Consider the following 14,923-nt stretch of genomic DNA (forward strand, 5'->3'; position numbering starts at 1 on the left):
TGTATGTGTGTGTGTGTGTGTGTGTGTGTGTGTGTGTGTGTGTGTGTGTGTGTGTGTGTGTGTGTGTGGGAGAGGGAGGAGGATAGAGGAGGGGGGGAGGTAGGACGCAGGGAGGAGAGGCAGGATGGAGGGGGGGTGAAAAAGAGAGGAAAGTTGGCAGAGAGAGAAAGAGAGAGAGAGAGAGAGAGAGACACACACAGGCGGAGAGGAAACGTTTTATTCCCACTAACTGAAAGCCTACTCTCTGGCAGATGAGCTCTTGACCTTTCCCAATGAGACAATGAATCAGCTTTATTTCCTGTGCTGTGATTCTCAGGAACAGAGAGAATACCGTTATGTCACTCCAGGGTGTGTGTGTGTGTGTGTGCGCACGCGCATCTGTCTGTCTGTCTTTCTTACCCTAATTAAACTACAGAGCTGAGCTGTACCGTGCTAGCCTAGTTACGCTTCCACCATAGTTGCTGTAACAATGCTGGAAAGGTCACAATGTAAAAGGGAGCCAGTACTGTTTGGTTCAGGTTGGCCAGGGTGTAAAGCTCCATGGTCTGTCTCGCTGGCTGGCTGGCTGGCTGGCTGGCTGGCTGGCTGGCTGGCTGGCTGGCTGGCTGGCTGGCTGGCTGTCTGGCTGTCTGGCTGTCTTTGCTTTATGCCTTTTGATTATATCAAAAGGTCTCCCTTTCTCCTAATTCTATCTATGATACAGTACATTTATAGTTGGTCTGTTCACTTCTCCTGTGGGGTTAAAGGATCTCATTGTGATGATGACTGATCTGTACGTCTCCCTTTCCTCCCATAGGTGAGTCTGGATTGGGTAAATCCACACTCATCAACTCCCTCTTCCTGACTGACCTGTACTCCAAGGACTACCCTGGTCCTTCCCAACGGATCAAGAAGACTGTCCAGGTACTGTGTTCACCTCTACTCAATACTGGGCTCCCTAGTTAGACACTGAAGCCACACAATTTGCATGTCTGCATAGTTAAATGTTACATTTGAACTAAATCTATATTTTTGATGTAAATGTTGGCATGTTGTCGAAGGTTACAGACACATTTGTTGTGATTTCTTTTCTGAGTTTCCTCTTCACTCGCTTGAGTCTCGCAAAATAGTAAATAACATTGTGGAAAAAGTTAGGACCAAAACACTATACTAGACTCCCCTTCTCTTCCCTGCCTCTCACAACAACCCATCTATAAAGTGGTCCTCCATCCCTCTCACCACTCCCTCGTCCCACCATCCCCCACCTCCATCACCTGCCACCTCTCCCCCTTTGCCTCTCCCTCAACCCTCGACCTCTCCCCCACCTCCATCACCCTCCACATGTCTAAGTGCACGGCCGGTTTGGGAGAGCACACAGCAATCAGACCTAAGCAAACAAACCCAATAACCACTGCTGAGGTTGTGACGGTCACACTGAGGCCAGCCAGGCCAGAGCCAACACACCCAGAGACCCAGGCCAGAGCCCAGAGCCTACACTGTTTTTATGTCCTTATATGGCCTTGATAAACAGCACAGGGACAAGTGAAGAGACTGCATCTGGAGGGACACGGGGGGGGGGGGGGGAGTAGGGAGGGGTTAAGGAGAACGGGGAATGTACTTGATGGTGTGTTGGGAGGTTTGCGCAGTATGTGTTTAGAAGGGGACATGGGAGGGGGGGGGGAGGGAGGTCAGAGAAGAGGGCAGGGAAGGGAGGAAGGTTGGAGGATGGAGGGGGGTTGTAAGGGTTTAGGAGAAGGGGAGGGAGGTGGAGGGGAGGAGAGGGGGGAGGTGGGACACAGGGAGGAGAGGGAGGATGGAGGAGAGTGAGATGGGACACAGGGGGGAGATGGAGAGGGAGGAAGAGGATGGAGGAGGAGAGGGGAGGAGGACACAGGGCCGATTCCTTCTGGGGCCTCTAGGGGTCAGTAGGAGGTCAGGAATGTTCCCATGAAACTCAACACCCTGTGGTGACTTTCCCACACACACACACACACACACACACACACACACACACAAACACACACACACACATTGGTTACTTTCCCACCAATCACTAAAGCCCCATCTGAGGCACTCTGGCCTACTGTAATTATGTTGTTTCATATGAAAACACACACACACACACACACACACACAGAGGGATGACGTTTGGCGGCTATATTTGGATTTTAACACACTGAGAGCGCTGATGTGTGGGGGCTGGTGTCACTTTGGAGAGTCGAATGCTCCTGCATGAGTGCCACTGATCCAAAGCTATGAAACAAAATGTGTAGCAATACGCGATCAGTATACTGTAGTTACTAGATGGGCTGGGTCAGTACAATAGTAATGTATTTAGCAGATGTGTAGAGGTCTGAGATTCCTGGTCATCTCTCTAGGGTCCCTCTGGGCTCCTGGTACCTTGTGTGCTTCAGTGTGTCCAACGGTTTGAGCTCTGTTTGAATACTCTGAAAATGTATCCATCCTTCCTTCCTTCCTCCCTTGAAGAAGTGACTGATCTGACATGATTGATCTGACAATGCAATGCAGTGGGAAGCTTACTTTGACCAATCCCACCATCATTAGGTCAGTGGTTACTTCAGGGCGGTGAAGGAGGAAAGTGTCTCTCAAGTGTTGGAACAAGGCCTCAGTGTTTCAGTACAGTGATGAATGTGCTGGGTAGGCCACAGCCACAGTGTAGGGTAACTATGGAGGGGTAGTTACTGTAGTGTAGGGTAACTATGGAGGGGTAGTTACTGTAGTGTAGGGTAACTATGGAGGGGTAAGTACTGTAGTGTAGGGTAACTATGGAGGGGTAGTTACTGTAGTGTAGGGTAACTATGGAGGGGTAGGTACTGTAGTGTAGGGTAACTATGGAGGGGTAGGTACTGTAGTGTAGGGTAACTATGGAGGGTTATGGAGGGTGCCGTGAGAGGCTGTCTGCTATGCTGTGGTTGCTGTGGGCCAAAGAGACAGACGTAGAGTATTTATAATCTAGAACAATCTCTTATGTTTGTCAAAAGGGCCACATTCCCTCCTCTCAGATTTCACCCAATTGATGGGTGGACATTTTTGAGGTTTTCCTCATCTGTTTTTTCTCTCACTGGCGTGAGCACAGCACACACACACACACACACACACACACACACACACACACACACACACACACACACTTGTATGAACGTATTTTGAGTGGCTGCTTGATATAGTATCCCTCTCTGGAAAATAAAACAGTATATGAGGGGTTCTGGAAGTTAAAGAATGTGTTTATGAGTGTTAGAGACTGTATTTCAACTGAACAGGGTCATCCTAAAAAAACAGCTCTGTGAAAGTATGTTGTCTAACATAGAGCAGCTGAAATAGCAGCAGGAAGTGATACATCTGTCACCTAAAGTGTGAAATATCAACTAGCACCATATCACACACACACACACACACACACATAGATGAGATGAGCTACTGCATGGTTTGTGTGGATGAGCTATAAGTTATAGAGACCTGTTCTAGAATTGCGTCTCTGTGCTGCAGGTGGAACAGTCCAAAGTCCTGGTGAAGGAGGGGGGTGTCCAGCTCACACTCACCATCGTTGACACACCAGGGTTTGGAGATGCAGTTGACAACAGTAACTGGTGAGTACTAGTGAGTATTTGAAGAATGTGAGGATGTGTGAATGGTACACTCCTAGGTTCTATGTTGTGTGAAAGTGTAGATATGTTTGACAGTGTATGGGCCAGAGAAAAACCCTTATGAAGAAAAAGTAACAGTTTCTCTTGACATGTTTCTGATCTCTCTCTCTTCTCCTCATCTCTCTCTTTTCTTTTCATCCCTCTCTCCTTCATTTACTCATCCTTCTCTCTCCCTCTCCTCTCATCACCCCTCTCATGCAGCTGGCAGCCTGTCATTAACTACATTGACAGCAAGTGTGAGGACTTCCTGAATGCTGAGTCCAGGGTCAACAGGAGACTGATGCCAGACAACAGGGTTCACTGTTGCCTCTACTTCATCGCCCCCTCTGGCCACGGGTAGGTACTGACAGGACTTTGGGGAACCGGCACCTCTAAGATTCAAGATTCTTTATTTGTCACATATTTGTCAAGTATACAGTGAAATGCAAAAATAATATTTACTCTAATAGAATATTTACTCTTAAAATATGAACACCAGTACTGTAAATTAAAATGAGTATGAGCTCCTTTTTTTACTTCAAACTGTACCACTCCCTACCTACCTCCTTGCCTCAAATAAGGAAGAAAGTCAAATTGCCCCACCCTGTCACAAGCTCTTGTGTAAAGGGAGATACTAGCATTATAATTGTATCTGTCCAACCCTTTTAGATCTACAAGCGGTGACAGAGAAGAGGTTGTTTCAGGATAGAGCTAATGTTTCTCTGAGACTTCTGCACACTGACACACAGATCCCATAAATCCGAGATTATACTCTCTCTGATTATGAGTGGCTAGCTACCCACGAGGAGCTGTATTTTGTTACATAAGGCATAGGTTATCTATTTCAGTGCATCTATTTCTGTGTGTTTTTGATTGTGTGTCTTTTTCTACATCTCCGTGTGCCAACTGCCTTTGTGTGTGAGGACATGGGCTAGGTCAGCATGTGTAGGTGTGTGTGTGTGTGTGTGTGTGTGTGTGTGTGTGTGTGTGTGTGTGTGTGTGTGCGCATATTCACATGCGTGCATGCATGTGTGGGTGCATAGTGTCTGTGTGCATGCTGATAGTGTGTGTGTGTGTGTGTGTGTGTGTGTGTGTGTGTGTGTGTGTGTGTGTGTGTGTGTGTGTGTGTGTGTGTGTATGTGTGTGTGTATGTGTATGTGTGGGAGAGAGAGAGAGAGAGAGAGAGAGAGAGATGTAGGCTGGCAGGCAGCGTTGTGACCTACAAGGTTACATAACACCCACTAGACTGAGCACTGAGCACGCTCTGTGGAGGATGTGATGGGATGGCTCTCACCATCACTGAGCTAGCCAATCAGGAGGCAGATGCAGCTCACTGAGGCTGAGGAGCCCTGAGCACAGAATCCTTCAGATGCTTTATTTTCAGCCTAGAACATTCCCTCATCTAGGCCCAAATTATGTAGTCGGTTTTCTCTGAACCCCCTAAAAAAACATCCACAACAAATTCTTACCCGATCTTGTGAATCACTACTCTTCGTTAGAATGGTTTGCTGTAATTGCTTGTATAATAAACAGGAGAAACCATGTAATTGTATGTAACCATTTGGAAGGACAACTGGTTATTATGACATTCTGTAGAATCTAATATGATGATATATCCTGAGATTCTTGGAGAGAATGTTAATTGTGTAGAATGTATGTCATGGCAGTCCGTACCTCAGACCCCTGCTCATATCTTCTCCAGACACGTTGTCAGGGCAGAGATTCAGAACATGACCTTACTACTCCTCGGCTAGGTCGGTTGTCTCTGTCTCTGTCTCTGTCTCTCTCTCTCTCTCTCTCTGTCTCTGTCTCTCTCTCTCTCTCTCTCTGTCTCTCACTCTCTCTCTCTCTCTCCCCCACCTCCTGACTACTCCTCACCTTCCCAGACTTCTCCTAGTCTCTCTCACCTGACACTTCATCACCTCATTACACCCCCTTACCCTTATGGCTTGTGACAGCTGATCTGTTGCACTGTTGGTTTGTTTATCTACATTCCTGGAATACGTAACCCTCCCCACCCTTTTACTGCTCTGCCCCCACCACCCCTGCCCTCCAGCCAGCCCCCGCCACCCCCAACCCCCCACCCCTGGCCCTGGACAGAGCTCAGCTCACTATCTCAGACCACAGAGAAGAAGTGCTCCTTTGTTCCCTCTCACTCCCCAAGCCTGGAGAGAATGACAGACAGAATTAACAAAGGGAATCCCTTATCAACCCACCATGACATGATGTAGTGCTCATCCATGAAAATGATATGAATATACAGTAAGACAAGTGAGTGTTTCTCAGATTTTTATTTGATTTGTTCCACCATGTTGTTGTTGGGGAGCCCTCTGGTGGTGACACTGTGAACTGCCATCAGTGTGAGCAATGTAGGGTAATGTAGAGATTTTGTGAGGCATATCCCAGGATCGAGTGTGTAAAAAGCATGATCATCATCGTCATGGCTCTCTCTGTGTATTTCCCCTGCAGTCTGAAGCCTCTGGACATTGAGTTCATGAAACGTCTCCATGACAAGGTTAACGTCATCCCCCTCATCGCCAAGGCTGACACCCTGACCCCTGAGGAGTGCCAACTCTTCAAGAAACAGGTGTGTGTGTGTGTGTGTGTGTGTGTGTGTGTGTGTGTGTGTGTGTGTGTGTGTGTGTGTGTGTGTGTGTGTGAGAGAGAGAGAGAGGGTTCACCAGTTCATCGGTTTCATGTCCCTTTTTGCTGTCACCTCTCCTCAGATTATGAAGGAAATCCAGGAACACAAAATCAAGATCTACGAATTTCCAGACACAGAGGATGACGAGGACAGCAAGCTCATCCGCAAGATCAAGGTACTGCGTCATAAAAAACAATACAATACAATAGAACTTTGGCTTCACCTCAATACATCAACAACTGGATATTATGAATTGATGACTGTCAGCTACTGGATATCACAAACTAATTCCATGATGATGCTGATTGCGAGAGAGACAGAGGAACAAAATGAATTAATCTCTACCGGTCCCCACGTGTCCCTTTCCCTGTCAGTCAGATTATCTGACAGGATGTGGATATACACACCAGGCTGATTGATTAACTGTCACTGGTCCGTCTGTGACAGGAGAAAGTTATCTAACAGGTCATCAATACAGATCCCCCACTGCCCCTCTGTGGCCGGAGAGAGTTATCTAACAGGACATAGGTAGAGGTCTACTGACTAACTGTCCCCTGTCCTATGTCATTCTGTTCACTCTCTCCTGTCTGTCAGTCAGATTATCTAACAGGGACATGGATAACTGTCTCTGGCTAACTGTCCCTGATCCTTTCTCTGACTGGCAGGAGAGAATGATCTAAAAGGACAAACAGACCATAATTACAGACCTACTGACTAATACCCAAATCAGACAACAAAGCCGAGCTTGAGATAAGCTGTATGGTGTTGGCCTGGTTGCGCATCCACCGTAGTCGCCGGGAACAGAGCTGGAAAAGGACAATGTGAAGGGAAAATATGCCGTGCCAGCAGAGTACGGTTCGTCTCGGCCCTGTAGTGTGTAAAGCCCCCCCCTCTAACTGTGCCTTGCTCCTGGTCCCTCTAGGAGTATTATCTACGAGGTCAGAGGTCATAGATATATACTGTACAGCAGGCTGACTGATTAACTGTCCCTGGTCCCTCTGTGGCAGGAAAAGATGCCTCTGGCGGTGGTCGGCAGCAACGTGGTGATCGAAGTCAACGGGCGTAAGGTGCGAGGTCGCCAGTACCCATGGGGCGTGGCAGAAGGTAGGCACCAGCATGGGCATGGCTTCTCTGTGGGGGAGGCAAGGGGGGCAGGGGCATGGTGTTTGGTTTGTGGTTAAGGGGGTTGTGTTGTTGTTGTAGAAGGTCAGTTTTTCAAGTCCACTCTGTGGATGCAGCAAGGCACTTGTGTAGGGGACACTGTGCATGCTCTCTCCAAGGGCACCGCGACTCCCACCCATCCCCCCCCCCCCCTCCCCGCTCCACTTACACACACACACACACACACACCCCAGATAGTGTGTCTGACAGGGATTCTGGAAAAGTGGGACAGGGTGCAACCTGAGTATTGTCGTCCCTTTGGTAGCCGGCACTGTACTGTACCACCCCAATGACATCAGAAAGTGAGAGAGAGACTCCGTCACCCTCTTTCACCATTGGCCACAATGGGTTGTTGTTGTTGTTGTTGTTGTTGTTGTTGTTGTCGTTGTTGTTGTTGTTGTTGTTGTTGTTGTTGTTTTCCACTTGGTTTTCATTAGTTTTTTTTAGTCCCTTTGAAAAACTATTTTTTCAATTGTTGTTCTGTGGTTGACCGTTTTATCAGTCTTTCACTTTTTCATTCTTTCTTTTTCTCTTTTTTTCTTTCTGTCTATTCTTTTCCATGACTGACAGAGGGCATTTTTGGTAAACAAAACCATCTCTCACTCTTCTACTCCTCCTCTCCCTCAGGCCTCCCCTCCCCCTCTTCACCTTTCTGTTGCTGTCATTTAGCAGACCTGGCTCAAACACATACTCACATACATACATGAGTACTCTCAAATACATGAACTGCGCTTGATTTCGTTTGCTTAGTACAATGGAACCAATGGAATAGTCCCAAAACTGTAATCCCCAAGCTAAATCAAGCGCACCTCATATACCTTGACAATGTATGACGTATGTATTTGAGCCAGATGGTCTTTAGATTGATGGTCTAGGTGCTGCTCTGACAAGTCATGCTGTTCAGTGCTGAGGCACTTCCTAGAATAAAGCCACGTCACTCCCTAACTCAGGCTTTCCTCAACCATGGTCCTGGGGGACCCCAAATGGGTTGCAGGAATTAGTTCATAAAGCCTTTGAATAACTTGAATGAGATGTGCGAGTGCTGGGCTAGAACAAAAACCTGCAACCCTTTGACCAGAGTTGGAAACCACTGTTCTAACTCATAGGTTCTGTATGTTCCTACTTATGTTCATACCTTTTTCCAGAACCGCATGCCACCTCTCGTTGGTTTTAGTCATCATCGGGCTGCTGATTGAATAACAGACTAAAGAAGAGGTACACAGGATCATTATATAAACACACTCTGTAGGCATGCACACTCTACAGTTCACACAGCTTCACTCTATCCCACTCTTTGCCTCTCCTCATCATTTTAGCCCGTTTCTCCCCCTTATCCTCCAAGTGTGCACTTGCTCACTCGCCCACTAATCTATTTCCACACTATTTCTCACACCAGTCCTTTTCTTTTCAATCCACGAGGGGGAGTAAATAAGTGCACACTTCAGAGTGAAGGGCGAGAAATAGAATTGGTCTTTGCTGTACCTCTCCTTCCTTGTCAAGGGGGTCAACCACACACACATACAGTATTTGACATCATCATGTTTACAATGAGGCTTTTCTCCATTCAACAACGCTAACCTCCTGGTTCTAGACAGACTTATCCATTGCTCATGGTTCATACATAGAAACATCCATGCAGGTAACATCATGACCTAATAGGTGTTAATAGCTGAAGCCACTCTGGCGTAAAACTCCTGATGGGCGACTGACCAGACAGTCCTGCTTTCTCCTGTGATCTTGCTCTAACATAGTCCGAATGCCAGATCTCTTTAACCGTTTACTATAGAAGCCATCCAGATCAGCATGCATCAGGAGTTTTCTGCCATGGGGCCTAGTTTAAGGCGTTTATCCCATTAGAGCTACAACCCTGCTTTGACGTGTCCCTACGACCCTGTGACATCCCGCCCCCCCCCCTCCCCTTCCTGTCCCATTACCCATTGAGGCTGGCGCCCCCAGCTAGTCACCACCACCACCTCATGTAACCCCCCCCCCTAGTTAGGGTGGAGGACACAGGTCACATGATGTTATGGGGTTGACCAGGGCGGGACCTGGGGCTCCTGGGGTGTATCCTCACTGAGACCAGAGCTCCTCTCTTCCGTCAAGTCTCTCAGGACAGGTAGGTGACAGCAGGTGGGGGCGGACCTCTTGCATGCACCTCATCACGAGTAAGGTGTACGGTACGTACTCCAGAGTCCATCCCCTCAGGGTGATTTGATTGACAGCTGTCAGATTGAAGCCCCGGTGGAGGTGGAGGTGGATGTGGGGCTGGAGGTGGAGCAGGGTTTCTGCAGGAAGGAGTCATCATGTTTAGGTTCAAGGCAGAGGTGAAGTCCTCAGTAGAGGCAGTAGATCGGTGTCTCTGCGGTCCTTTTCCAGAATCCCATGTGTTTGTCTAACAGTGTCTGTATGTGCTGGAGCAGAGAATTACTAGCTGGCCATCTAACTACCTGAACTGATTTGCTTTGAGCAGTGGTCTGTCTGTCTGTCTCACCTGTAAAGTGTCTGTCTGTGTTTGTGGTTGAACTGTGTGTGTGTGTGTGTCTAGCATCTTGACCATGTCTGTGTTACTATGCTGTTCTGTTCTGTCAGTTAGAGACTGTATGACTAGTGGTGGTTCTTGGTCCTGTCTACGTTTGGCTGCTTCACGTTCTCACTAGCTAACACGCTGGGATCTTGCAGTTACACTAGCGACCATGTGCTTGTTGGTTCCCTCCACGAGTTAAGGCTGTCCCTTAGACCTGAGAGACGTATTTATTGAGAGCCATATTAGGAAGGTGTTTTCACGCTATCCTCTGAGGGACTCTGACGTATTCTGTCTCACTTCCTGTTTCAGTGGAGAACGGCGAGCACTGTGACTTCACCGTGCTACGGAACATGCTCATCAGGTGAGAGACAGAGAAGACATATCAGCAGTATAATCAGTCAATCAATCAAAATGTCAAAATATAGATCAAAAACATTGATATAGCACATTTGAGACAGAGGAACGGTTCAATCCACTTTACACTACAAACGTGTATCATACTGGAGTAATAAGAACTATGATTGATATCACTGTTAATTTACAGTAATACTCATCTATAGTCTCTAAAATGTATGGAAACATTTGTGACGGTGATGCTCATCTCCTCCTCTAGGACCCACATGCAGGACCTGAAGGACGTCACCAACAACGTCCACTATGAGAACTACCGCAGCAGGAAGCTGGCTGCTGTCACCTGCAACGGAGTGGACAATAGCAAGGCCAAGGGACAACTGACCAAGTACGAGAGGACACACACACGGAACATAACGTGTCCTACTGATTCAATACTATTGGATATGAGAGAGACCGAAGAGAGAGACTGAGAAACAGTCTACCTCTCTAGAACGTAGCTGAAGCCTACAGTAACTGTTCTAGCTAAATAGGCCTAGAGACAAACAGTTGTACATGCAGACAGCTAAACTGGAGATAGATACATTCTTATTAACTTTCATTTGATTCTCTTGCGAATTTGAATAAACTAAAAATCAAGTCATTGTCATCACACTGTCGGAAAATGCCAGGGATACGGTATTGTAATTAGATTAGATTAGGTTGTACTGTAATAGTTGTAATGCTCTTGTCTGGTCCCTATTAGTGATGCATGCTATCTTTGGCCTTTGCCCTCTAGGAGCCCCCTGGCCCAGATGGAGGAGGAGCGGAGGGAGCACGTGATGAAGATGAAAAAGATGGAGACCGAGATGGAGCAGGTGTTTGAGATGAAGGTCAAAGAAAAGAAACAGAAACTGAAGGACTCTGAGGCTGAGGTATGTAGCGTGTGTGTGCGCGTGTGTGAGAGAGAGAGACAGAGACTGTGTGTGTGTGTGTGTGTGTGTGTGTGTGTGTGTGTGTGTGTGTGTTCTTCATGTCTCTCTCCCCTCCCCCCAGCTGGAGCGACGTCACGAGCAGATGAAGAAGAATCTGGAGGCTCAGTATAAGGAACTGGAGGAGAAGAGACGCCATTTTGAGGGGGAGAAGAACAACTGGGATGCACAACAGCGTATTCTGGAGCAGCAAAAGCTTGATGCCTCCAAGTAAGTATCTGACACATTCAGTTGATTTGTTTGTAAATGATTTTACTGGTTTATTCGCACACATACAAACAAAAAAGTAACATGGACATTTTTATAAATGTATTATTAAGTGTAGACTTCGTGCCTGTTTTCATGGTGCAATTGAATTAATGGGGTAGACTAAAACGTGCTAACTCAAAGATAAATCAAGCACACATTATGCACTTTCAAGTATTTTCCATATACTGTATATTTGACCCTGGTCTGTACAGGACTCCCATGTGATACAACCCCACATTATTCTCTCTTATAATTTCTCTCTCTCTCTTTACAGGACAATGGAAAAGAACAAAAAGAAAGGAAAAATCTTCTAGGAATTCAACCTATTGCAATTAAACACCACAAACTCGTTTTTACATTGTGATGCTCACATGATCTATGACCCTCAAACCACATGCACGCACATACAGTACACACACACACGCTATACACACATATACTGTACTTTAGACATTCCATACCAACATTCCAGGTGTATGTCCCACTTACATGCAGTACTGTACATTGTACATATATGTACATGCATACATAGATACACACGCATCATCACAACCTATACATACATCACTTACATACCCCTATTGAACATATACTACTACACACACAAACACACAAACACACACACACACACACACCCCTCTTTGGGAGGGGTTCTGCCAAAACTGTTCCATGTTCTGTGGGAATGCATGTGTTTATTTGTGAGTGTCAATGCCTATTCTCGACAAGGAGGAAAATGTTGTCCCTCTGATCTACTGAGTTGTACACATGGCAGGCCCCATGCATAGCCATTCTCAACACTCATATATGCTATACTGTATGTTCTCTTGATGCTGCTCTTCCAGCCACTCTAATAGCCTGTTTCTACCTAAGGAGGCAGCTCCAGTGTTTGATCACTCACAAGCACACTCAACTGAGACATGTGTAACACATAGTAATCATCACACACACGCTCGAACATTCCCTGAACACCTGGGACATGTGCATGCTTAACACACACCTGAGTGTGTGTGTGTGTGTGTGGGGGGGGGGGGGGGGGAGGGAGGGAGACTGTAGGTGAATGAAGGGTTTGTGTCAGGTTGGAGTGTACGGGAAACAGGAAAGGAATGATGTGGAGTTGAAATGAGTTGAAAGCCAAGTCAAGATGAAAGAAAGCCAGGTTCTAGCCAAGGGATGACCTATCATCAAGGTGTGTGTGTGTGTGTGTGTGTGTGTGTGTGTGTGTGTGTGTGTGTGTGTGTGTGTGTGTGTGTGTGTGTGTGTGTGTGTGTGTGTGTGTGTTCAACAGTAAACCATGTGGTTGAGGTCATAGATATTGCCTGATAATGATAATGCAATCAGAACCACCAATGAGACTCTAATTTTTACTAATAGAAGATAACTGTAACGTTGTCAGTGTCATTGCAACATTTTCTGCATACAAAAGCAGATAATTGTGTCCCTATTTGAATAGATGATGTTATGCAAATCGCATGGGTGTCAATGATAACAGTGATTTATGACGATGTTTTATATTGTGAAGTGATGGAGCTTGTGGAAGCCCTAACCCTATGGCCCTAACCCCCTCTCCTTGTACCTTTTCTGGTAGAGAGACTGTGCAGAGCAGGGTTGGGATCAAATTCCATTTCGATTCAGTCGATTCAGGAAGTATTTTGAATGTAAATATTGCAACATTGAAAAATCTTATGAAGTAAATGAACGCCCAATTTGCAAACATTGAATTGTAATTTCAATGTACTTCCTTAATTGACTTCATTGAAATTCAAGCGACCCCAACCCTGGTGCAGAGCTCAGTTAACATGGGATTGTCCTGAACTCATGGAGAGTCTCTGAGACTGAGTCACACTGTGGGATACCCCTGACCCCTTACCTCTCCGAGGACTGTCATGTTTTATTTTCATATATAATAATAATGTACGTATGGTTGAAGAACTAAGATCCCTTAAAACCAAGTAGGATTGTTGCGTGGGTCATACTGTAGATGCATCCATTATTTTAGTAGAGTCTTCATTTTTACGAACTTCTAGAGGCTTAAATGATGCACTAAAAACAAAATGCAAAAGGGACATAGAATCTACACAGACACATAAGCATACATACACACACACACACACACACACACACACACACACACACACACACACACACACACACACTAACATCTAACCATGTCCTTTCTGGTTCAGATAAATACTGTAAATTGTTGTTGGTTACCTACTCTCCCTCTGAGGATTCACGATCCACACACACACACACACACACACACACACACACACACACACACACAACATTACTATGCCAAGGGTATACTTTCTCAGGACCGGTCTCTTGTTGCAGGTCTCTGAATCAGAGTTAGTCTATGGTCCAACAAGTCTTAAAGTCTCAGCAGTGCTAAAGCGCTGGGACAAACCTTTCCTACATTGTTCTTTAATCACTCCCCTCTATCCAGGAACCCCTGTTCAAGGTAGATATGAGTTTAGGAGTTGTTTTTTATTGTTTTTTTTTATATGTACACTTGTTTGCAGCTTTATTCTGTGCTTCATTTTATTATCATCTGTTCTCTCTATCTAACTGTATATTATTAATATTAAAGATGAGAAGGTTATGCTTAAGCCAAAAGTGTGTTTTATTTAAGTTTAAGTTTTATTGAAGTTTACAATGATCATTTAAATACAAGCATACTGTACACACAAACATTCATACCTGCTTTCAAAAAACATTTTTTTAAATACTGAACACTCCTTCTCTTTGTTTTTTTGAGATTATCGGTTTATCCAAAGACCAAAGTTTAAAGTACAAATAAAATAAAATAAAATAAACCAAAAGTTAAGAATCATCATCCAGAGAGAACTACTATACATGACAACTACTGGAAATGACAATGCTAGTGGAGTGGCCTTCACTGAGCTTAGTAGGGTTGCTTGGGTGATGATGAGGAAGAGTCTGAGGCCTTGAGTCTGATGGTTTTCAACACCCATGGCTCACTTGCCTTGAAGCAACTGGCTTTCCCTGCGACAGTTTTGACTCTGAAGGAGAGAAATAATAGTAGAAGGTAAATTACTATTTATAGTCCTTGTTCATCTGCTGCAAGTCAGTGAGTCAATAATTCACTCTTAGGACAATGCTGGGGGTATATTCTTCTTCTTGTTCTCAACCTGGAACGTAAAATGTTTTATTCTGAAGAGGATCAAACACTCACATGAATGCAGGTAACGGACAGCCTGTATAAGTCTTCTCGATGGAGACAATCTTATTTCGGGGCACCCTGCCCCTACAGAAGTTGAAACAGCAGTTGTTAGGGGTCGTATCCAGTCCAAAAGCTGTGAGGAAGATGAGATTAATGGATCACTAAGCAAGCGAATCCTTGGAGATGACTAAACTAAACTCAAACAAAACTGGGAGG

The 14,923-nt window shown here is 45.6% G+C and overlaps 1 protein-coding gene across 3 annotated transcripts in view; it reads left to right on the forward strand.

The window, feature by feature from the left end:
- Window positions 1-14,125, forward strand: part of LOC310802475 (septin-7-like) — a 24,387-nt gene extending 10,262 nt beyond the window's left edge. For 2 of the 3 annotated variants that reach the window (XM_083666852.1, XM_083666853.1), the window contains exons 3-13: window positions 797-903; window positions 3,487-3,587; window positions 3,846-3,980; window positions 6,093-6,210; window positions 6,350-6,442; window positions 7,275-7,371; window positions 10,262-10,313; window positions 10,566-10,691; window positions 11,082-11,217; window positions 11,339-11,484; window positions 11,798-14,125. In XM_083666852.1, coding sequence (XP_083522978.1) covers window positions 797-903; window positions 3,487-3,587; window positions 3,846-3,980; window positions 6,093-6,210; window positions 6,350-6,442; window positions 7,275-7,371; window positions 10,262-10,313; window positions 10,566-10,691; window positions 11,082-11,217; window positions 11,339-11,484; window positions 11,798-11,837 — 1,151 coding nt within the window. In that variant the 3' untranslated portion in view covers window positions 11,838-14,125. The remainder of the gene's footprint in view (window positions 1-796; window positions 904-3,486; window positions 3,588-3,845; window positions 3,981-6,092; window positions 6,211-6,349; window positions 6,443-7,274; window positions 7,372-10,261; window positions 10,314-10,565; window positions 10,692-11,081; window positions 11,218-11,338; window positions 11,485-11,797) is intronic. The other variant, XM_083666854.1, reaches the window with a different exon arrangement.
- Window positions 14,126-14,923: the final 798 nt, after the last annotated feature.

The sequence above is a fragment of the Argentina silus genome, assembly GCF_951799395.1.
Source record: "Argentina silus genome assembly, chromosome: 3".
NCBI lineage: Eukaryota > Metazoa > Chordata > Actinopteri > Argentiniformes > Argentinidae > Argentina > Argentina silus.